Source organism: Notechis scutatus, chromosome 2, assembly GCF_049901735.1.
Source record: "Notechis scutatus isolate UNSWTSFEM ecotype Mainland chromosome 2, rNotScu1.2, whole genome shotgun sequence".
NCBI lineage: Eukaryota > Metazoa > Chordata > Lepidosauria > Squamata > Elapidae > Notechis > Notechis scutatus.
In genome coordinates, this window is record NC_142010.1 from 206,929,937 (window position 1) to 206,955,331 (window position 25,395).

At 33.7% G+C, this 25,395-nt stretch overlaps 1 protein-coding gene across 9 annotated transcripts in view; it reads right to left on the reverse strand.

Annotated features, from left to right (window-relative positions):
- Nucleotides 1-25,395, reverse strand: part of FANCC (FA complementation group C) — a 65,059-nt gene that overhangs the window by 13,646 nt on the left and 26,018 nt on the right. For 6 of the 9 annotated variants that reach the window (XM_087957915.1, XM_087957917.1, XM_026674490.2 and 3 more), the window contains 6 exons: nt 19,329-19,448; nt 18,215-18,279; nt 16,268-16,429; nt 13,986-14,142; nt 6,425-6,477; nt 4,720-4,819 (listed from right to left, as the gene is read on the reverse strand). In XM_087957915.1, coding sequence (XP_087814041.1) covers nt 4,720-4,819; nt 6,425-6,477; nt 13,986-14,142; nt 16,268-16,429; nt 18,215-18,279; nt 19,329-19,448 — 657 coding nt within the window. Of the gene's footprint in view, nt 1-4,719; nt 4,835-6,424; nt 6,478-13,985; nt 14,143-16,267; nt 16,430-18,214; nt 18,280-19,328; nt 19,449-25,395 lie in introns of all 9 variants that reach the window. The other 3 variants (XM_087957913.1, XM_087957914.1, XM_087957910.1) reach the window with 1 other exon arrangement.

A 25,395-nucleotide genomic window follows, 5' to 3' on the forward strand; every position in this document is an offset into this window, starting at 1 on the left:
GAATGTACCAAGCAGAATCAAATTGGGTATTAGGTGTTATTTTAAATGTTAATTTAATTAATTTAGGGAGAGGATAGAAAGGCATCATACTCTGATTAGAGATTTCAGGAGAAATTCTTTTTTTTTCATTATAAGGAATGAGATAGAGGGATAATAAAGGATGGGCAAAAGATACAAATATAATGATTTAAATTAAGATGGATTGAATAAAAGAGAATTATGAAGAGTGAAATGTATGGAGAAGTTTATATGGAAGATACAGAATGGTAAATAAAATAAGTAATGATCTGTAAGATGAGCATGAATATAATTAAAGCCCATATAAAGAGAGGTACCTGGGGCCAAGTTACTTTACTAAAAGATTTTTTATATGTATGTTTGTGTTTGTTTATGTCTTTGAGAGTATTGGTGAAACCTTGTAGAAACATAGAAAGAGAGTGATGATAATCAAGTCAGAAAGAAATAGATGAAATAATATAGAAATTTATTGTATAAGATAAAGTTTTATCTGACTTGTTAAATCTATAATGGAAAAAGGTTCAAATATGTAATGGTTGATGATGATTTTTTTCTTTTTTGAAATTAATAAAACTTGCTTAAAAAAAAAAAAAGACTTCTAAAAGATACATTTTAACTGAAACTTTGCAACTAAATAGTAACCCCAGGAAGAGAAAGTGAAAAAAAGAGCAAAAAAGAAACAGCTTGCGTCTATTTGGATTATTTGGTGATCTTTGGATTTTTGGTTATTATATTTGAATGACTAAAATCAATCGGGTGGTTGTTTAAAAATTTATACAATGGCACCACTTCTGGATGAATTGAAAATGGAACTTAAAAAGTACAAAGAAGATACACAAGAAGGGAAGGGTTCTTTTGGCTTCGTTTTTCAATTCTTAGAAATAGATATTTGGAACTATGAGAAACAACAAGAAAAGACTGCAAAAGAAGAAGACTGGGACAAAAAAGAAGCCATCTTTATAATGAACAAGTAATTCTATGTGGGGAAGAAAAAGGAAAGGGGGGGAAGAGAATGGAGAATTTAAGACTTAAAAAAACAACCAAAGAAAAATAATTCAAAAAATAAGTATAATACTGGAAAGTAACAGGGGAATACAGAAGAGAGAAATAGAGGTAGAGAGACAAGGGGGTAAAAAGGGGAGAGAGAAGAAGAGAGGGAAGAAGGAAAGGAAAAGAAGTTACAAAGGACCGGAGCAAGATATAGAGAAACAGGACCTATTTAGAGATAATGGGTGAAAATCTAACTGAAAAAGGGATTCTGTAAAGGTACATAAGATTGTATTGTTATATTAGTAATAGAAATAACTTTAGAAAATTGGAAACAACGTATGATTAAAATGAGGGATAAAATAGTTAGTGTAATTTAGTGAAATGTTTGTGAATAAAATAAGTGAAATAAAATAAATGAGAAAATTGAATTAGGAAGGAACGGGAACATTTTAATTAGTTAATGTTTTATAAAATATAAGTGAAGAGGGGGGGCAATTAACTATGGAAAGCTTATAATTGTTCCCATAGAAGTATGATATTTAATTGAAAAGTAATGTTAAAGATGTTAAGACTTTAATGAATATTAATATTAATGATAGAATTGAATTGGAATGGAATGTTGTTTTAATTATATACTTTTATAATTTTTTTTTTTTTTAAGAATACAGTGTGTATTTTAAGAATGTACCAAGCAGAATCCGAATGGAAGTTATGTGTTATATTGAATGTTACAACTTTAGGGAAAATATATAAAGGCGTCATACTCCAATCAGTAACTACAGGAGAAATTTTGTTTAATGAGAAAAGATAATAGATAATTGAAACAGGACAGACAAAAAATATAAATACAATGATTTGAATTGAGATGAGATAATTAAAATAAAACTGAGAAAATTAAAAGAGGGGAGAAGCTATGCAGAAAATGTAAAATAGTAATAAGATATGGAATAGAATATAAAAATGAGCATGAACCTGAATTTGTGTCTGTACGAAGAAATGTAACCCGGGATTATGCTGCTTTCAAAAAAGATGTTTTATTTGTATTTTTTTTCTCTTTGTGAAAACTCAAATAAAATTTACAAAACAAAAAAAAAAAAAAGAATCCATGTGAATCACCTGATGAATAAAAAATAATTCTGCAACAGGGGCAAACAGCAACAATTGTTTAGAAATCCCACTTCAAATATTTTCCGAATTAGGGTAAATCAAAACACAATGACATATATGACTCATTGTTTAGAAATACAGAGAGGTACATGATGGGATGAATAAATTATACTTCCTTGTTCTGTAATATATGTAAATCAAGATAAGAAATCATAAAAGTTTTTTGTTAAATGAAAGTTGTGAAGCAATTACTGCTTGTAAGGCAGCAAAAAATAAAGAATTCCTTCAACACATGATTAAGTTACTTAAAGAATTTATGGTAGTTTTTTAAATGGTTAAAAAAAGAAAGCTTTATCCTTTATCAATGATTATCAGATGAGGACAAATCTTTCAATACATGATGGTAGGAAACAAATCAACATGGGAGGTAATTATATGACTAAGAAGACTAAGGTCTTAGCCTAAATCAGCCAAAAATTATTTCATTTTCATTCATTCTGCTTTGATTGTACTACATGATATTACTGCAAGCAAATATGGGTAGTAAATATTAAAATATAAGTACATATTAAGGAGCTGGTAGAATCCATGATGAAATCATGTGCATCATCAAGATATCACATGAATAATGCAATTTAAGTGATTAGATCAGTCATGTCATGAAGCAAATGATTTAATTACTTCATATGCATAACTGTGACCTCTGTATTGTCACTTTCCCCCATGTTTCTCCTAATGGATAGCCATGATTACATGAATGATCTCTTGCCTTAAATATATTAGGAAGCTTAGGTTATGCTGTTAAGGCACGTGCTAATAGTTTATTCATACAGTTTAGGAAACTCTCAAATATTCTGCAGTACTATATCAGTGATGGGGTTTGGGGTTTGGCATGTCAACAATTCAGAAAATGCCTAACTGGTGTGTCATACACACACTTCCTCGAACAAAAGAGAAATAATTCTCTATCTTTCCCCCCCCCCCCCAAAAAAAAATAAAAATAAAAATCTAGGCCACTCTGAACAAAAGCACTTGACAGCAGCACCAAGGCTGGGCCTGAAATGGAGCCCAGGCCTTGACTTCAGCCTTAGACACTACCGCTGCAACTCAAAAAAGGCTTTTTTGCACCATTTTCCAAGGCAGACAAGACTTGAAGAAAAGTGCAATTGTCTTGGTGGCACAGAGCTCCCCAGGATCTGCTATGCACTGCTAATCTTCAAGTGGGGTTCTCTTTCTGTTGACAGTCCCTACCTGAGACTTTCATTCTTAAAACAGCGTCAGAGAATGCTCTTCCATGGGCTCTGTAGCCTCAGAAAAGCATGCAAAAGCAGATCTCATTTTCTTACGATTTTTGAGGCTCTGTACACTTCCCAATAGCATAATCCATTCTCACATGGCCTCTGTAACCTCCAAAATTACTTGAGATCAGACATGCTCTTGAGAATAGTTATCATCCATTTATGACCATGGATGTGTCACCCAAAATGTTCATGACATGTCACCTTTGACACGGATCATAGTTTTGCCATCACTAACCCATATCATGGAGATGGACAGAACTCAGTCTGTTCATGACTAAAGATAAACAAATAAAAATCCAGAAAACATTCCTGTCTGCCTGCATACCATACCAATCCCAGATTTTTCCCTTAAATTGTAACAGTAAAAGTAAAAAGATTGCGTAACTAAAATGCCAAAACATATTAAATTTTTAATATTTAACATATTTTTAAAAGCTTAACAACGAAGCACATAAATAACAAAGTGATTAACACAGTTGGCTTCTGGCTATTTAAAGGGTATGGAATTAAGTTCTCCACCCAGCCATCCCATTCATGCCAAGGCAGCAAAATTTGCTGCTGCCATATAAGCAAACTTAACGGGTGTGGCACCTATACATATTAACTTAGACAGCTGCAATTTTACTCCTAATTAATACCCTTTGGAACTCAAAAAGAGATTTAATTATAATGCTAATTAGAATTAATTACTGCATCATTTGCAAGATGAATAACCACTGATCAATAGACCTCCCTCACAACATGGAAAGTCCACTGGAGCATCTACTACAAGCAATTTTTGAGCAGAGGAAATCTTGAAGTATTTGTGTGGCCCAAACTTAAATTTTCACAGCTACTTTAACTCATTAAAGCAAAATAGGAGCTATTGCAAAGTTATTATAGAGAAGATATACAAACCAAAGGACAGTTTTATGCCAAATCAAAAGAACAAAAAAGGTCATCTGAATGCAAAAAATTAACATCTTACTTCACATTAAAACAGATAGCTATGTTTTATCCTAGATGATGGACCAATAAGTTATAAAGATGCATCTAAAGTTTCCACACCATGCTCAATTACATGTGCACTGAAATACATAGTGAATGTTGATACTAGCTAAGTAACATGTAGATTGATAGATATTTATTGGCTGTATCTAATTTAAATTTGATATCATTTAAAGTGAAATGGTTTACTGAAGTCTAAAGATACTATTTGGGTTGTTATACTTGTCCACCAATCTGAACTTCAAGATGATTCTTTTGTCCTAAACTTTGAAGCATTTAATTTTTTAAAAAATAATGAAAAAGCAACTTGACTAACCTGCTTATTATTCTCATGGTAAGCTTGAACAAAGCACTGTGTAAACACCTGCATTACAGTCATTATTTCTTGAGCTCCGTCAGTTTCCAACAGTGCATTCCTGAGCAGTGAAAAGCTTAATTACGACAGGTCAGATTATGAGTGTGCCAATCACACAGTCGTTAATTGACAGAAGGAGACAAAAAATACCCAAACAAGAACATTCTTCTCATGTCTCAACCTTTGGACTTAACCCATCTAAGCTTTTAGACCACTTGGGAAGTAAAGAAAACCCAACTTCATTTTGCTTGCTCTTGAATATGACTATATTAAAAACCTGTCTATTACTTCCGTTAGAAGAAATCCTTCTGATGATGTTGGAACATTGTTTTTCAACAGTAAACTATGTGATGTACTATATCTACTATAATTGAAGTACACAGTTAAGTTTCTTAGTTACAAAATCTCACACTAAAATATGCCTGTAAAATTAAACAAATGGTGAAAATGGCAATAGAAAACATTCCTGTGCATTCCGTTACAATATTCCTTCATTTCTCTTAATCCCCAATATTTTAGATATACTGCTGGCTTTGGAAGCTGGAAGTGTAATTAAGTTAATGAGTCAATAAGTATGTTTTTGATGTGCAGCTCTACAAGTCCCCATCAGCAATTTCATATAGAAATGATGAAAGTCTTGGATAAACTCTGTTTTATCAGTCTCACTAATTTACCCGTCTTTCCAATTCTGTAACTGTGAATGCTTAGAAAAGGAAAAAAGACTGGTTCTAGTGGAAGTAACCATTAAGTGAATATAACAGAGGAAGGGGGCAAGAATAGACATTTTCATGTTTTCTGAGCAAGAATTTGCATTTCTAATCCTCAATTCCCAAAAATGGCTGCTATCACATTCTATACTCAGAAGATCATCTGCTTCTAATCCACTCATTCAGGGTTTAAGAGCCAAGGAGCCTAATAATCAATAAGAGGTGCCTTAATCACTTAAAATAAATTAATTAAAAAGGAAGGACATTCCATCAAAATAATTTAGGGAATGGGATTATGGAAGTCTCTGCTAATAAATCAGTTTTCTTCAGATGTAATTTACATAGAGAGATAAATAACTAAAAGCAATTTTTCTTTGCACTACAGAATTAGCCATTTTTTCATATTCTCATTATTTAAATTATAAGTAATATAAATTCACCTTTGCATACAATATAATTCCCACTGAGATTAGAAAGACATCAATGCAATTTTTTTCTGAAATATTGTGAAGTTATTTGTCATTCCCATTTTTTGGGGGGATTATGTTTAAAATAATCTAGTCTAGTCTTTAATTCTTAGTTTTCCATCTAAGTCCTATTAGCTCAGATCCTGCTTGGTTTCTGAATGATGCAATTAAATTCAATTGTTTACACTGTATCTTTATATAAGTAATATAAGTAAGTCAACCCCAAAAACTGTGTTATAAAAGAATCTGAAGCAGTTTTGTGAAGAAAAACCATTCCAAAAATTCATTTAAAAAGGCCATCATGTAGAAAGTAATGGCTTCAGGTTAAGATATATTAAAAATATTCTTATGCCTACACATACACACACATATATAAATCTTGACATGTAATAATTCATTCTATCAAATATGTATCTATCATATTCAAACAACTGTATATGATCTAATCGTTTTAAATAGTTCTTCCTTCCACATAAATACATGCAAACTTACTTGAAAATTTCATCAATAGTTCTGAAGACAGCTGGATGACATGCAGCTCGGTGCTGCAAAAAAAATTGAGTAATTTAGAATCTTGTAGGGAAAAAAAGTCATGTTTTCAACAATAAGAAGAAAAATGAATTATTGTCAGGTTAGTTTAGCCTTACTATCAAAAAGTATTTTTCTCCCAAATAGTGACGTTAAAGGGCAAATGAAGCTGGCAGTAATAATAATCAAATATATATTTACTAAGTATGTACATAAAAATGAGAAATTTGTTTAGGATAAAACAACCACATTCAAAATGTTTATTTTATTATGAACTATGCTCCAATTGAATTAGATATTCAAGGATGTCAATGTTTGTGTTTCACTAGAGCAGAACTCGATGCCAAGTTCATAGAAAAGTGAGAATTTGGAACAAACCATTTTTAATTTTTTTTTTTTTAATGTTAGGGCTATAAGCCTAAATGAGACAGTAATCCATGCAGATTGGGATCCGCAATCCAAGCTACACAACAAATATTGAGAGGGAGAGATGGGTGCCTGTCTATCACTTGCCATAATAAAACAATTATTTACAACAACTATCATTTTTTAAAAGAAAAATTATCTAGAGGTAATTCATGGCTTACAAAGAAAATTGGGACAGAATTGCTAAGTGGCGTGGTTGTAAAGCACAATGACATGTGACCCTGTTTAGTGATAGCAGTTCAGGCAGTCCCAGGTACCATTGTTAAGTAAGAGTACAATGTTAATGGATATACAAAGTAAATAGTTTTGTTCAGGTCTTTTTCTAAAAAAAGTAGAGAAACTGGATGAAAGTTGATCATGATGAGGTGTTAAAATCCCTACTCATCATGTTCAGCAACTATGCCTAAAGGAAGTTTCTAAGTGCATTCAAGTAAATTTATGGAAAAGTACCTTTTGAACTTCCTTGTTTAAAGAATTTAAAGGGTTGAGAGGATATATACAGAGACATGGGATGCAGAGACTGAATACATGCGCTGCTTGACTCTGTTCAGCTAGAGACTAAACAAGACTTTGCAAAGCTGAAGTTAAGATAACCCATACAGTAGTTCCCCCTCTTCTAGCCTTGTAAGGAAGGCTAAACAAAATTAGCAAGCAGTCTAACCTTTTCAGGAGCAAGCTTCATTAGATGTGAACTGCCCCAGCAATTTCTATTTTCTATTTTGTAGGAGAGACTAGTTTTAAATGGAGGTGTTATTATGAAACCAATATCACTATTCTCTAAAGCATTATTAGGCTCCTCTTATTTGATGAGTACCTGATCCCAGGTTTTGTTAGCTTATACTGCACGAATCAAAAAGAGGGCTGTGAAAATATTTACAGGCCCCTCATATCCCGGACATAAACTGTTTCAACTCCTTCCCTCAAAACAACGCTATAGAGCACTGCACACCAGAACAACTAGACACAAGAACAGTTTTCCTGAAAGCCATCACTCTGCTAAACAAATAATTCCCTCAACACTGTTCAATTATTACAAAATCTGCACTACTATTACCGTTAATCTTCTCATCATTCCTTATCACCCATCACCTCCCACTTGTGACTGTATGACTGTAACTCTGTCGCTTATATCCTTACGATTTATATTGACTATTTCCTAGTATGATTTGATTGCTTATTGTACCCTAAGACTATCGCTAAGTGTTGTACCTTATGATTCTTAATGAATGTATCTTTTATGTATACTGAGAGTATTTGCACCAAGACAAATTCCTTGTGTGTCCAACCACACTTGGCCAATAAAGAATTCTATTCTATTCTATTCTATTCTATTCTATTCTATTCTATTCTATTCTATTCTATTCTATTCTATTTACGCATTTTATCTACTATAAAAATGGGATTCCTGCTTTCATGTTTTTGTATTCTGAGTGTTTTTTAGGATGGAATTGCCATATTTACATGGATGAGATTCCATTGCTCCATATCATTTTCTTCCTTTTTTGACAGCATTACCAATTATCTAACTACTATTTTGTGTCTCACAGCACAATCTAAGGCTGAATACAACCAAATTAAATTTATCACATTTCCTGTAAAATCTTTTTCTAGTATTCACATTACAAGTATTTTTTATGATTTCCTCACAATAACATTTTATGAGTTGAATCTTATTGGTTTTATTATAATTACTTTTGAAGAAAAGGGTTATTATTATTTTTACTTCAGTATTGAAAAACCCCTTTTGAAATTGTGGAAAACTGAAACTAAGCTAAAACTAAAAGTGGAAAAGCGTAAAGACGCAAAAGAAACGGAGACACCTTTGCAAATAAAATCCTGATTTGTCTACTTCCTTATAATTTTATTACCCCTATTTTTCTCCTAAAATAGGGTCTACCGAAATTCCTCCCTTTCCTGACAAAGCACTTCACTTCCTTTCATATGGAATCATATAGAGAGCAACTCTATCCTTTATTTATCTTCTTTTCCAGAAATAAAGTGCTCCTTTTCCATGTGGGTCAAAATGGAGAAAAATGTGGAAAGATAAAACGTGCAGAATAGAATAATTTATTCCTTTATCCATACAGGAAGAGGATGAATTTCTCTTTTTGCCCAAAGAGTAGCTTTAACTTAATTATGGCTGCCAAATGTCAACATGAAAATAGTGACGTTTACAACATACCATTCACCTGGTTGGTGCTGCTAATATTTAGTTTCTTGTACGGATTTTATTAAAACAATTCTTCTAAAATATTAAGAGTTTTAAGATAGTTGTTTCAGATGTAGGATAAAAACTTTTCATGTTTCTCTAGAAAATACTTCAATGTGAATAATAGGTTTCCTGGATATGTTTATCATATTGTAATGCATACTGTTAAAAGAGCATCCATATTCTAAAAAATTGGTTCATTTTTTTCTTAAATGCCACCATCATACTGGAAGGATTACAGGGCACCTTTTTCTGTGTCTTTAATTTTCCACCAAACTATTTTATTTGTCATATTAAACTTGTGCCACCTAGTGTTCATAGGAATTCACAGCTATTTTTCTCACATTTGTATGTGCAACTTAAGAGGTCTTTTTTTAAAAAAAAAAATCAATTTTTTATCATTTTAAACAGGATAGATGGAAAAAACTTAATCAAAAAAAGTATTCATTCTATAAATTTCTCTGTTATACATGTGTAAAAAGGAGAAGGCAGATGATTTGATTTCCAGGTCATCAAGGATAAGTATTTTTAAAATAACGTATACAATTTTATTTACCACAGTCTTCAAGAATTTCGTAACAGTGCTAATTGTCCTCCTTTCTAATATTTTGTTGGAAGAAGAGTAGCATTTTAAAAAAAAGAATGCTGGAATTCAACACAATGAGTTAAAAAAAAACCAAGTATGCAGCACAAAAAGAAACAGCAATTCAAATCCTGTTTAGATATGAAGGTCACTGGACATTTTTAAATACATTACTGTTTCTGGAAACAAGCTACTTAATTGTTCCTGTGTAATTAGAACATGAGTGTCTGAGCAAAACCAAACTTAGTGATTTAATAATTATCTGGAAGCTGTCTCTGAATAATTTTACAATTTATGTGCTCTGCAAATATGATATGCTTTAGAACTTGAATCTAGCAATTCTATATGTGATTAACTGAAATTTTCTCATGCAGTTTTGGCATTTTATAACATTCCTTTAAAAGAACTTAAGCCTTGCTGCCATTTAAGCTCTAACAAAAAAAGACTAAAGACTTTGGCTAAGAATATTATCCTGAATAGGCTAAACTGAAAGCAGAAAATTGCCTTAGCAATATAGAATGAATTAGTGGACTATAGTTCAAAAGCAGCCAAAATCTGACTGTATTTAAACTGACTTAAGCCCATCAAAATCTGAGAGGTTTTTGTTTTATTTGTTTTTGTCAGTCTCCAATCTTATTTGCGCTCCACCAACTTTGGCTGATCTCAGAAGTTGAAGAGGGCTGGTCTTCCTTTTATTTAGATACGGGACCACCTTGGAAAATCTGAGTTGCTAGCTAGAATGAGAAGTAAAAAAACCACAGTGGGAAAATGGCAACTTTTTAATAATATCAAGACAATTGCAATGATGTAGTCACCACGAGTCAACTAAAGAGCACCTTTACTTCTTATGTCTGTAGGTGCAAGCAAATAGCTACAAGAAATGCCCCTGATCACCTGGGATATAATTAGCTAGCAAATATAGGATTTTGTTCCTATCTATAAATATCCTTTGTGAAGATGTAATGGTATTACGCCCAATCAATTATACCCCAGAAACAGGAATTAGGAGAGAAAGAATGGCCAAATTTATTGACTAGTCAAAAGTAGTAAATGTTTCAGTAAATAACTCTGAGCTTTAAATAGCAGAACTATTGCCATTGCAGTAACTGTGGTACAGGTAATATTTGATTTACAACAGTTCATTTAGTGAACATTCAAATTTACAACGGCACTGAAAAAAGTGACTTACCACTGGATTTGAAACTTATATCCGTTGGAGCATCCCATGCTAACGTAATCAGAATTTGGGTGCTTGGCAACTGACTCATATTTATGACGGTTGCAGTGTCCCAGGGTCATGTGATCACCTTTTGCAACTTTCTGACAAGCAAAGTCAATGGGGAAGCCAGACTTCACTTAACAACTGTGTCACTAACTTAACTGTAGTGATGCATTTAACAACCATGGCAAGAAAGGTTGTAAAATGGGGCAAAATTCACTTAACAGCTGTCTCACTTAGCAACAGAAATTTTGGGCACAATGGTGGTTGTAAGTCGAAGACTACCTGTATCTGCCTAATAAATATGCCTTTAAAATTCCAGGACCTTTTGGAAATGTGGCAGCTCTAAAGGTTTTCTTCAGCACTATTAAGGTGGAGAGTGGTAATTTTGAGACAGTCTTGAGAGTCCTAATTGGCAATCTTTAAATATGAGCCAGCCATGTGATGCAGCTGCCAAAAAAAGCAAACACAGTCCTAGGCTGCATTAACAGAGAGATAGAATCAAGATCATCTGAAGTGTTAATACCACTTTATAAGGCCTTGGAAAGATCACACTTGGAATATTGCATCTGGTTTTGGTCTCCACAATCTAAAAAAGATGTTGAGCCTCTAGAAAGAATGCTGAGAACAACGAAGATGATTAGGGGACTGGAGGCTAAAACATATGAAGAACGGTTGCAGGAACTGGGTATGAAAAGAAGGATTAGGGGTAACATGATAGCAGTGTTCCAATATCTAAGGGGCTTCCACAAAGAAGAGGGGGTCAACCTACTCTGAAAAGCACTTGAAGGCAGGACAAGAAGCAATGGATGGAAACCAATCAAGGAAGGAATCAAACCAGAACTAAGGGGAAATTTTCTGATAATTTGAACAGTGAATCGATAGAACAATTTGCCTCCAGAAGTTGTGGACTTTTAAGAAGAGATTGGACAACCATTTGTATAGGGTTTCTGCTTAAGCAGGGAGTTCAAGTTCCCTTCCAATTTTGTTATTCTATTATTTTGTTATTCTGGTACAAAGAAACATTTCTTCCTAACCCTTTATTACAGCTACTATTTTATCTCTAATTGACTAATCATTCACTAATTGATTCCCAATAATAGTATTAATAAATAATTCCAAAGATGGTACAATTCATATTTGTCACAGGTTTTCTCTCAAGTTGCAATTTCTGGATCTAATTTTTCTCACGGCCTTAGGAAACAGGAAATAACGGTGTTTGGTGAATGCAGACATAGCCCTTTGGTACTTAAAAGACAGAAATTAACTGGGAAATCAAGCTAAAAGCTAACTCAGTAGTTATTATCTGCATGTGTGGGCCTGAGACTCAAGTTCTTTATGTTTATTGCAAAGTCAGTCTAGGAGCTACAAAACATGGTCATTAGGCTTACCCAACACAATTGTACACAGAAGAACTATGGGTTTAAAAGAAATTTTTTTTAAGGGTCAGTTCAGTTACAGCTGTGATGCTTATGAATAGGCATCTGCATGAATGGCTCTGAAACACCAAGTTAACTCTTCACAGCATCACACACAAAATTGCATCCTTTCTCTGGTTGTTGGCAAGATATCCAATGCAAAGTGAGTAAATCAGAGTTTTAGGTGTCCACTGTTAATCACTTGAAAGATGTAGTGTGACCAACTCCTCACAGGAAAATTAATATTTATAGATTAGTTGTTCTATGTGCAATATATGTGACATTTATGATTCGTTTTTTTGCAGTTTGTGGTAACTAGATAATTTTCATTATCAGTTTCACTCTTTCCAAAAGGATGGAAACATAAGAGCAGCACACAGTATAAACCAGAAGTTACTAGACCATCACATTTTAATTACATTTAGAACCCTAACTTAAAAGTGTTGTGTATTATATTTCTTCCATAATAAAACCTAGCAATGTTTCACTACCAAGAATAGATTTGAAAAGTTGTTGCTTTGAAATACTGTTTAGTGTCATCTTGCAAAACATTAAGGAATAACATTTGCTATATCACTTAGGCAACTTAATTAAAATATATTCTAAAACATTTACATAATATCTATTATTGACTTAGTCATGTTTTCATATTAAATCATTTTAATTTCAATTATAAGCTGGTTTTTTTTTGTTTTTTATATCATTTGTCAAAATGATGACATACAAAAGGAAAGCACATTAAATAGTACCAAACAGTGAAAAGCAAATCCTAAATATGTTTTAGTAATTTAAAAAGTTAAAAGTAATAACTTCCTATCTAATTAACAAGAAAAGATATATTACATATACAAATATCTATATAAAATTAATTCAACTGTTATTTATCATTAAATCTGGACCATATAGCAACATAAAATGTCATCTTCTCATTTTAGAATACAGAAACTTTTCAAAATCATGACTTACTATTCTATCTTTCTGGATATGTTTACAATTTATCACATTCATACTGCTTTAGTTATACAATTTTATTTTATTTTAAAAGGTGTCCTTCTCTCCTGTAGATTTCCCTTCCACCAGATATAAGAGACAAATCCTGTTGTTTAATATTTAAACATTTTTATAAGCATCATTCTTCAAATATGTATTTAGGGTCTAAGGCAGAATGGGAGATCTATCTGAGCTTAGGATAATCTAGTTGGTTTGATTTTATAAGGCTTTGTTTATAATGCTATTTGCCCTAAGAAGCAAAGAACTGTGCTGGCTCTCCCAAGGAAGTTTTATGATTGGCTTAGCACATATGGTACATTTTGAGCACTCAAGTAGAAGAACATGTGGCAACTTAATTGTTTATTAAACTATTAGCAAAAATAATCTTGCTAAGAGAAAAACCATGAAGGGAAAGAAGGGGGAGATCAATTTCCTGAGAAAGTACAAGAGATTCCTTACTTCCAATCCACTCTCCTTTCCATGTTTTCCTTTAATTGGGTGAATTGAATTTTTGAACTGAAATACTCTTATACAGATAAGAGTATTTGTGAATCTGTGCCTTTTGAACATGAAGAAGTTGAAATTATAATAATGAGAAACTGCAACATTGATGGGAGAGGTGGTAGATGCTCTAAAGCCCACGTGTTGAGTTTTCAATACTTGCAGCAGACTATACTCACCAGTAAAGAATCTTTTATCACATATGCCATCTCTTGCATTGACTTTGTTTGACTGGATATTAATTGTTCAATATTTCGTAGTACTGCCTTCTCCAGACTAGGAAGGTGACGAAGCCATAATTGCAGGACAGCAGTTTCAGATAATGAGATATTTTTCCTGTATTAAAAAAGGAGTTGAGATTTCTGTATACATTTCACTAATGTGTTGTGCAATTCTTCCCTTTCTTCTTATTTTTATATCCGTGTCCAAAGAGAAGTGTTCTTTTAGTGTCCTTTGCTACAAATGATATTTTTGAACTACATTCCAAATTGGGAGGAATGATATGGTGCTTTTGAATAAAATTTATATAGCCATTGGACTACACATCATCCTATTTTAAAATATCAATCTTTAAGAAAACAATGGCACAGTTTACTTCGCAGCATTTCAAAACAAAGATGAAATTCATAGCAAAGAGCTAAGCAATTAATATAATGGAAACTTTGCTTGGTAAGAAAATCAAAGTATGGCTAGAAACAAGTCCTCTGCATTTTTTTCTTACTATGGAACGAAAGATGTATCAGTGGTCTAAAAGCTAACCATTCTTTCTCCACAGAATTAACATCATACGATTAAAACTTGAGTGACTACTGCAAAATTCTGTTTTTTTTCCCCCCCATGAGTTATTCCTGCTCATTATCCGACAAAGTCTCCTTTGTTTTCCCTTCCTCTTTCATTACTATTAACTAGTTTATTTCTATATATTTAGGGTTTTGATTTCCTCCCATTTAGCATGGTATCTTACTGGCTCAAGGTTGACTCAGCCTTTCATCCTTCCGAAGTCAGTAAAATGAGTACCCATATTATTGGGGGCAATATGCTGACTCTATAAACCGCTTAGAGAGGGCTGTGAAGCACTTTGAAGTGGTATATAAATCTAAGTGCTATTGCTATATGATCTACTGTGTGCATGCTACACTTTGCAAAAGATGTATGTACGTATGCATGTATGTACGCATGTATGTATGTATATAATCATGCTGCAGTAATCCTTTTCAAGGTATGAAACGTTATACAAAGCACACATTTGGATACTCAGTCAACAAGGCATCAGCTGCATAAAAAAGTACAGGTATTATGTCACCAAGCAACACACTAACATCATCCCAAATATTTTTATCCACAATTATATATATTTTGCAACCTTTCTTGCTACAGTTAAGGGAACCACTGCAGTTAGTTCTTGAGTTACAACCACTGATTTAGTGATTCTTCGAAATTGCAATGGCATTGAAAAAAGTGATTGATAAACTTTTTTTCCACACAACCATTGCAACATCCCCATGGTCACGTGATCAAAATTCAGATGCTTGGCAACTGACTCATATTTATGATGGCAGTCACAAATTGGGGCAAAACTCACTTAACAAGTCTCGTTTAGCAACAGAAACTGAGGACTCAATTGTGGTTGTTAGTCAATGATTACTTATAATATGGTTGTTAAATGAATCTGGCTTCCCCATTGACTTTGTTGGTAGGCATTCCCATTAGAGATTCTATCCTTTTCTTCCAGTAACTCCCCCATTAACCAAAGAGATAAGCAGTGGAAGAGAAACTAATCATTTTAGAGCAGTAGTAAATAATCATAGAGTCCTCCAAATATATTTGATAATTGCTTCCATCATCCCCAGGCAGTGGAGCCACTGATCATACTGGCCGGTGATAATAATGCTACATTTAGTTTATCACGCTGGAATATCCTAGATTGAAGAAGACTTCCCTGAAAACATAGGTGTGCAAAACAATAACTAACTCTGAACAAAATACAAAATAAAATGTGAATTTGCTATTTATTGTAGGTGATATAGATTTCTACTTTTTCCCGGAAAAAGAAAATACATGCAGAATGTTATATCAGTGGCCAAAAGGCACTTATCTCTTCTGAATATATGAATAAGACTTTACAAAAAACATCACAGCAGTGGCAAACAAGTTATTTTACAAATAAAATACATTCTTTTTCAATTTACCAAATGAAATCCATCTGTAGAAACAGATTTCCGACATTTGCATCAATTATGCAGAACGCACAAAAACTCATAAAATGAGAGAATAATCAAGATAATTTATGAAAACAATAAGCAAAACCCATGTCTGAGAACTTGTCCATAAACTATTAATAGATCACAATAAATTCTTAGTCCAAGCACAGATATATAACATTAATTTTCAACAGATCGGGTTATTGAATTAGCATTCTTGTTACCAGACAAGAAAATCTTCTTATTTGGAGTCTACTTACTGCAATATAGCCTCATTCACTGCTTCTAAAAACTGAGAGTGAAGCACTTCTTCTGGTCCATGATCATGATAGTTAAGGAGAGTTTCAAGAAGTGGTTTTATACCAGGCAGAGTTATAAGAGGTACGCAGAGAAGAGACATGGAGGTTACTCGACAAGAGATGCTGTAGAAACAAAACTATACCTCTTACATAGATGAAGAAACATTTTAACTGCCCAGTCACTGCGAGTTTGGGCAGTACATAAACGTTTTTTTAAAAAAATAGTTTAATTGTTCATTAAATACACATTGTCAAGAAGTTCTGTTCACAAAGCGGCACACTTACAGCACACAACAAGTTCCTGTGTACTACGCTCTTCACAAGACTGCCGGATTTTGTGTGGCAGTGTGCAAATCAAGCAGATTAACTAAGAGCAAATGAACTTAATTTAACCTTAGACTGTCTACTATTGACCTTTCCTAAGAGGTCTGTAGGGGGTGTGCATAAGCGCACCAATGTGCCTACCGTCCCTGTCCTATTGTTTCTTTTATTTTTCTTATATGTACCCATTTCATGTATTCATAACTATGTTCATAACTATGTTCATATATTCATAACTTATACTTATTATCTTGTAAGCAATTGACAAATCAAATAAATAAATAAAAAATAAAATAAATAAACCTGCCTAAGAGCCAGTTTTGGCTCAGGCTCAGCATTAACCATTAGTTACTTGTTAACTTTTTTTTTTATGCTTTGGTGTACTCATGCCATGTCAGCTCTTGTATTATATTTTCAGGTTTGACAAGGGTCTGTATGAGAAATTTATAATCCTGAAATCCCTTTTGGATAATTTTATTGTTTTATCTATCAGTATGTTTGTATTTGAACTTAATGTTGCTATTTTAAAGTCCATATTAATAGGATTGCTCATTTTAATCTCTTTTCTGTTTTGTCATATATGCATAGCCTGAGCAAGCATCCTAGCATTTTTATGATTTAATACTGTCTTTTAGACAAAAGTGTTTGTTTATATACACCTTTTCTATTTAGCTTGATAGTGTTAATTTAGTTTTCGATATTTGAAACACTTAGGCTGGTTCATGACTGCAATAAAGTGATTTAGTAGTCAACTCTAAACTTCAATCTTTTCCTGCTAGTGGAAGGCTGACCTAACTAGAAATGTAGTAATAAGGAAAAATAAGAATTTTACACCAATATACCTTGGAGCCATTATGTCATGGTGTTTCTATATGGCAACCATGGCAGCCTAAGTCTTCAAGCTTCCTCCCACTCCTCAAATCACTTTTGATCAGTTGCTGAAAACTGCCATTTTGAAGTGGGAAAACACAATGTTGTTTAATATTAATATTATTTTAAAAATAAGTATTTTAACACTAATATCTGTGAAGAGGAAGAATTAAGATAGCAGTCAATGCTTACGGAAAAGGGCTAGGGCTTCAACCAATGGACTGTACTTACCATCTTTATTATTTTTGCTCCCATGGATGCCTTTGCTGTCAAAAAAACTATTGAAATTCTCCAAAATTTGGTCATATGCTGGTCATTTGTACTATAGCGCCACCAACTCTAAAAACATTAAGTATGGGTCCTGGTCATGCCATCATAGGCACTACTACTACATTAAAAAAAGATCAAGGCAGGCAACCCATCTGAAACTGGGAGATAAAGGAAAAGTCCAAAGGATGACAAAGCTATACCTGCCTTTTCAATGGTAAAATTGGCAAAAAAACTAGAACCACAAAAAAGTTTGAGGATTTTCTTTCAGCTGTTTTTACATTATTTGCAACACAGATCATTTCTATAAGTAATGTGTTCCTCAATAACACCATGCTTATGCATAGTTTGGAATATGTCCATGCAATGTTCATAAGTTTCAGTCTTAAATATCTTTCCATAGAACTTTATTCACACTAGTTACTTAGTTCTACTAATATTAATACCTACTTTTGTTGACTGTTAAATCCATTAACCTGGGTTCCGTGGAGTTCCGCCACTAATGATGAGACTATCTGTTAAATAAATGTAATTATCAACTTAAAATAATATAGAAAATGATCCAGTAATGATTACATCAGTGATATTTTCTCTCTGTTGAATTTGCACTTCCAGGTGAATGGACAATCTATTTGTTGAGACCCATGGACTGAAAGATGTGAAAATAATTTCTCCAAACTTATTTTATGTCAAAGAAACAATTCAAAATATGCAAGCTTCCATAAATTTAACCCAATTAAACTAAACCAATGGTTAGGAACAAAGTTTGATTGAAAAGGCAGACTGAAATATTCCAAGTGTTTAAACATACTTTACTTACTGTTATGTAACTAGAGAAAAATAGCTTTTTCTTCTAAGAATGAAAGCTACCTTTTATTTTCTCTGTTTAAACTCTAGTTATAACAGTGTCCTATGAAGATACCCATTCCAAATTTTTATCTTTAGTCCTAAATGCAATATTTACATCTAATTTCATTATTACTAACTATTATGTCTATTAATTATGTAATAATACAGTATATTTGCTTTGATGGGCTACATCAATCTTCAGTATTTACATATTTAATTGGTTCACCAGAAAGCAAGCATAATAAAAAGCTAACTATATATAGAAAATAGGGAAATTGTGCATGGTTTAAAACTACGTTAAATCCAATTTGGTTTTCATTCTGGTTCCACTGCTTTGTCTTGGCCTTTCTCATTTTGGCTACAGAAATTATCCTTTAGGCAAGAAAAACTGGAGTGGAAATAAAAAACTTGTCCTACAATCATTCCCATTATATTCTTTACAAAGAGACAGCTATTATCAAATATATTTAGCAAACCAGTTCTTTGTTAGATAGAAACTGCTGGCTGATCTTTTATGCTGTAAGTTAAAGCAGCCACATTCCTCCATTTCATAAACTGGTAGGAATTAGTACTTTATGTTGTTCATGAGAATTAATAGCAACTGCCAATACTGTAGATGCCTGACAACTTGGAGGAAGATGGTAGCTCCTCTCGGAATGTGTCGAAATCAGGGGTAAATGAAGATTCACTTTGCCAAATTATATAAAATACTTACATTTTCAATGAGTTTAGAGTAGTAATCTACTGATGTGAAGCCAAGAGTTGAAATAAACTTATTAATATCAGTATGATGATTTCCCATTCCACAAATGGACAGCAGATGGCACAATGACTTCTAGAGGGAACATGTCAACAGAGGAAATAATTAAAACAGATATATTACACCAAGTTAATTTTATCTTATTTGAAAATGTGGAAAGGATACGTCCTGTTATAGTAACAATAATGGGACCTCTATATCTCAAATATAAAAAGACATGTTTGACTTAATAGAAAACAGAAATCTACTGAAAGAAATCAGCCTAAATATCCATATATTCAGTAATAAATTGCCTGATTTGAATTGATTCAGTGATTCAGACTAATATACTCTTTTGCCACAAAGAATAAAAGTAGAGAAAATGTTTTTAAAAGATACTGTACAAAAGAAAATCATTAATAAAAATGGAAAATAGCAACATCCAACTCTTGCTTATTCTGATTTTTTGTGTGGAATATTAGTTTGTCAGGTTAGATATGGTACTTCATAGATGTACTTGACAATTATAAAGTATATATTTTCTACAGAATAGTTGTTTTACTGCCATCTAGCGGTATACATGTAAAAACTACAACAATTTTTAAATGTTTGAATAGCAACAAAAAGTTAAATAGCAATGTACAACTCTGATAAATAGATAAAATCAATTAAATAATCTGTTAATTCTACAGCAAAATATCCAGTATGGAAAAATTGTGTTTATTTATGTGAAATATAAATAATATAAATAAGGCACACATGGAACACTTACTTTCCCAATGAAGTGGTATCTATTTATCTACTTGCATTTTAATGTTTTCAGACTGCTAGGTTCACAGCTGGGGCAAGACTCACCCATCACATGGTATAGGTGGAATGCTGGAGGTAACATCACTCCTTTGCTTAATTTCACATACATGTACAGGTAGTCCTGCAACTACAACCAGGATTGCCATCTCTAAGCAATGTGGTCATAAAGGTGATATCATGTGACTGTATTGCTTAGCGATGGCAAACCCAGCTATCCTAGCTGCCATACTATTAAGCAGGAAGATGTGGGAGTCTCAGGTAGGGAATGCAGGAATTATGTGTGAGCCTGCTGCAGAAGAAGCATTAGGAAGTGTAGCCGTTGCTGGGGACCATTGGTAGGCTGGCTGGCATAGGTCATGGGCAGGCAAGCCAACATAGGTTGCAAGTGGGCCAATGGGGGCTGTAGGTGGGTGCACATTATGGTTTATGGCTGGTCATGGGACATTTGCTAAGGAATACAAGATCCCTGGGATTCCATACTCTGTAGTGTGGCTGCTTGGGGGGAAAAGTGGCAGAAAGAATTTACAGGAGCATTTTTTAATTTTTCCTGCTGGCTTCCTGATTGACTTTTCGTGTGAGAAGCTGACTGGAAAGATCCCCCTCATTCAGTGTCATCATAATTTTAAATAATTAATGAATGAGTGGTAATGAATTGAGGACTACCTGCACATAGTTGGACTGAACACTGTTTTTCTTTGCTACTTCGGTGAATGTATACATAATGTTGGTTTCTGCTGAGAGTTAATGCTTATGTATGCTTGCACATGCATTCTTTTCATCGTATAGCTTGTGTCCTTGTAGATGATGTCTTCATCTTCAAAGACACCAGCTACACAATCAACAGAATAAAAGAGAATGTAGAGTGCACATGGACACAAATTTAGTAAGACATCATCAAAGTAATTCAATTATTATTATTACCCTTTCCACAAAAACATCTGCATTGATAGCTTGCTCTGATCTGGTCAGTTCTCCTGTGATTTGTAACTTTGGAGTGCATTTCAGAAACAAAGAATAACTCTGGTTAATTGGCTCTTAGAGTTTTTTATGTTGCTGTATCATTTATTCATAACTGCACTCTGTGCCCTGCAACTCTTGTGCCTTCTTGCTTATGGAGATTTCATAGCTCATTAAAATTCACACATACACAAAATGCTTTATGCTATTAAATATGTGTGCGCATGCATACTGTTTATGCTTTTGTGAACCGTTGATGCAGTCCATGGTGCATTTAGCTTCAAAGGCACGTTTGAAGTAGTTGGTTTGACTTGTTTCCTATGGTTCTTTTATCCCTGTAGCATTTCAAGCGTAAAAAGAAGTTGTTTTGCTGAGCAAGGGCGTGTCTGTGATCCATAAATACTCTTGTTGTGTGTGCTGCTACATCTTTAGATGTAAATCTTGCATTTCCCAGGGTGGGGTCTCTCTCAGCAGCAGCTTTTCTTCTTTTTTTTACTTTCTTTCAAGTTGAAAGTGTTTTTATTATTATTATTAATCTTGACAGCAAGTCAGAAATGGAAAAAATCTGCAGGTAATCCTTCGAATGCTCCCATGGAGGGAGATACCCACGATCCTGTCTGTCTGCAATGGTATGTGTAGTTACAAAAAGCATAACTTTTTTTACCAGATTGCCTGAAATTCATTTAACATTTCTGAACAGAATGTACAGAATGCAACAGATGTTGCATGACTGCGTGGATGTTCCATCTATTGTTCTGGCACTGTCCTTCATCTACACAATAAGAAGGCTCCTCCTGCTAAAGCAGCAGATAGAGGGCATGAGCAGGAGAGCTTTCAGCCAATCAAATAACTGCATCCTATCCTGGATCAAAAGGTGTGGAAGTAAGTCACTCACTTCATTGTCATCTTTTGATTAGCCTATATGCAGCCCTTGCTTAACAAGTGCTCCGTTTTGTGACCATTCAAAGATTCAGTGACGCTAACAAAGTAACCTTAGTACTTTTCTGTATTGCTTTTCTTCTGTGGTCAGTTTTTTTTTTTTTTAGAGGGGTTTGTTCTGAATCCTATTTAGATTTCTGATAAGAGGCTTGTTTTGAATTCCACTGTTTCCCACAATCCAAATATCTGAAACAATTTAAGATTTTCTGCCAAGGAAACAACAGTAAATTATGTTCAGTTTTTGTGTCCATTATACTACAATTGGACTGAAAAGTTTAAAAAAACCTTTATATATATGAAAGATCTGTGAAAGTAGGGCTGTGTTTGATGCTGAACAACTAAGATTAATGGATTTTGTCATTCATCTGCTTTTTCTCTTCTCTTCCTTCTCTTATTTTTTTCTTCCTTAGTGTTCTTTCTCCCATACTTAAGAGGCAAAACCATGGTGTAGGTTTTTTAATTTAAGCAGTGATTTGTGGAGGGGATTGACATGATGGCTTCCTGCCCATGACAATTTCACACTCAGGTTTGCAGTTTGGATGTTGTTTAAAGTTTTTGAAGCCAGACATTCAGTCAAAGTGACCTCATGAGCAGTTATTTAGATTCTTGAGAGATAAGGCTTCCATGTGATTAGATTTGGTTCCATTCCAATCCTCTTAATTTCAGGATTTTTGTTTTTTGTTATGTTTTGTACAACATGGACAAGAAATATTCAAGGATTCAGGAACAAAAACAGGCAAGCCTGTTGAGGTGTTCCCCGTTAGAATGAGTGCACTCAGGGAAACGTAGTGAGAGTGGTGAGGAATAACACACAACCAGCATACAGATACACTGAATAGTAAAATGTAGGTTTTACTTCCTGTAAACGGGTAAACAAAGTCCAACAAACAGTCCAAATCATACACGGTTAAAGCAGGTAGCATTCAATACAATCAGTCCAGGGATAATCCAAAAATGAAGTCCGGTATCATAAACAAAGTTCAATAAACAGAGTTTGCTAACTGTTTGCAAGACTCACAGCAATTCTAGCAGAATGACGAACAGGCAAAAGGCAATAGGGAAATGCAAGAAGAGAACAAACCAGGTTTCTAGCTCCATCTTATGGCCGTCGGAGGAACCTCAGCCAATCACAATTACAGCATTCTCTTAAAGATACAACAGTATTAAATAACTATCCTGATTTATATATTGCCAACCCAACTGTTAGGTGACTATCATTCCTAACAAAGCCTATCAACACAAATACTCTCAGCTGCTGCTCAGTACTAGCCACCAGATGTTATCTATTTATTCATTCTATTTTATAGATTTATAGCCCATATTTCTTCATGGAGCTCAGGGTAGCATATACTTCCAGGAATGTTAGAATGATTGTTTTCTAGACTAATTAAATGAAGCTTCAGAGTAAAACCAAAACAAGTTCCTTAATATTTATATCAGAGACTGCTTTTCTTGTTCGATTCATTGCACTGTAAAATTTAAAGTAATAAGATTTTAAACATTAAGAGAAAATATGAACCGTTCTATAGCTCTTACTAAAAAATAATCTGCTAATGTTGCAAGGGCAAAAGTCGTTACTTATTAAAAAAAAAAAATTTCCCTCCTTCATGACTAAGTTAACTGAGGAAAATGTTAACTGACAGTAGATGGTTTATTTCAAAAAAACTCATTTCCTTCTCGAAGTCTATCTTGTACAAAAGCTACTGGCAAAATTGAGGAGCCTAAATAAGTTAAAGGGAAACACCCTTTAAAAAAAAAACCTTAGGAGATTTTGGGAACTTTGTCTACGTCTATACTATTGCAATCTGTAGTCAAAAAAGCACTGACAATTCTCTGCATACTGTGACCACTCATATTATGGGAAACTCTATGATTAAAATGAACCTGGCATTCCAATATTGAATAGTGTAGTCTGCTCCATGTTGTCATTATTATATTTGTACTTCACTTTTAATCACTTTCATGGGTTGCAGCTATTCAATCTACACTGTCCAACCTGGAAAGAACTGAACATTCTTATTTTAAGTGTGTGATTTGTATGTATGCTTCCACATTTTGCTACAGAACTAGAAACTCTACATTTAATTTCTTATAAAAACAAAACAAGATCCAAACGTTATGCGAAACAGTATTTATAAAAAATGTATTTAAAAACAGTAAAATAGTGGCTTCAAACCAAATAAGATATATACTGAAGGAAAATGGGATCGGGAGGGAACACAGGTAGAAGAAAATCCAGCACTTAAATTTTATAGTTACATAAACATTTATTGACCAGCTGGAATGACTACTAAAAGACAAAGTTCTTAGAAAGGCAAAACCAAATGATAGGCACTTCCAGATGAGTGTGGGAATGATTGCTAACAAATTAAAAAATGGCTTTTATTTCAAGACGGTTATTGGTAACATTTTACCGATGAAACTTGGTCTGCTGGCTAACTGAAAGGGATGGGAAGGAGTGCAGCCAAAGTTTTCCATCCATTAACAGATCTAAAAGATTAGGGGATTATTCAACTATGATAATTCCTGCCCTTCCCTCAAAACACCAACATCTACCAAAACCTGGTATTATTTTCTACTGGCGGTCCTAGGTTCAACCTAGTTTTTGCCCATGGAAGTCATTTTCATTTTCATGTATTTGAGTCAACAATGATGCAGTCAAACATCAACGGTAAGAGCTGTGATGGTGCAGTGGTTAGAATGCAGTACTGCATGCTACTTCTGCTGACTGCCAACTGCCTGCAATTCAGTTTGAATCTCACCAGGCTCAAGACTGACTCAGCCTCCCATCTTTCCAAGGTCAGTAAAATGAGGATCCAGATTGTTGGGGCAATATGCTGATTCTGTAAACTTCTTAGAGAGGGCTATAAAGCACTGTGAAGCATTATATAAGTCCAAGTACTATTGCTGTTGCTATTTTGATACTTAATTTTTGTCACACAGGGTATCTAAGCACCCACACAAATGGTCCTGGAGAGGAGACAAGTTGCACTTCACTCTCTTGCTTTAAAGTTGGTATGAATGAATGAAATTGCGATGTAATCCAAGCAGGTTGGAAAATGAAGCTGAGGAATAAGATGTTTTTAACAGAGAAAAATTATTATACTTAGGGAGAAACAACTATGTAATTACCCACTGTACATTGTTTTAAAGACGTAAAATACATAGTTTATTTTCAATAAGCTGTTCCTTGCATGGTGCTTGGCAAGTTTCCAGTTTTTGCAAATTGTCCCTGAGACATCACTAAAAAAAGGATAAAGGTTTCCCCTGCCAGTCGTGTCCGGCTCTAGGGGGCAGTGCTCTTCTCCGATTCACTGCCAAAGAGCCAGGATTGTCC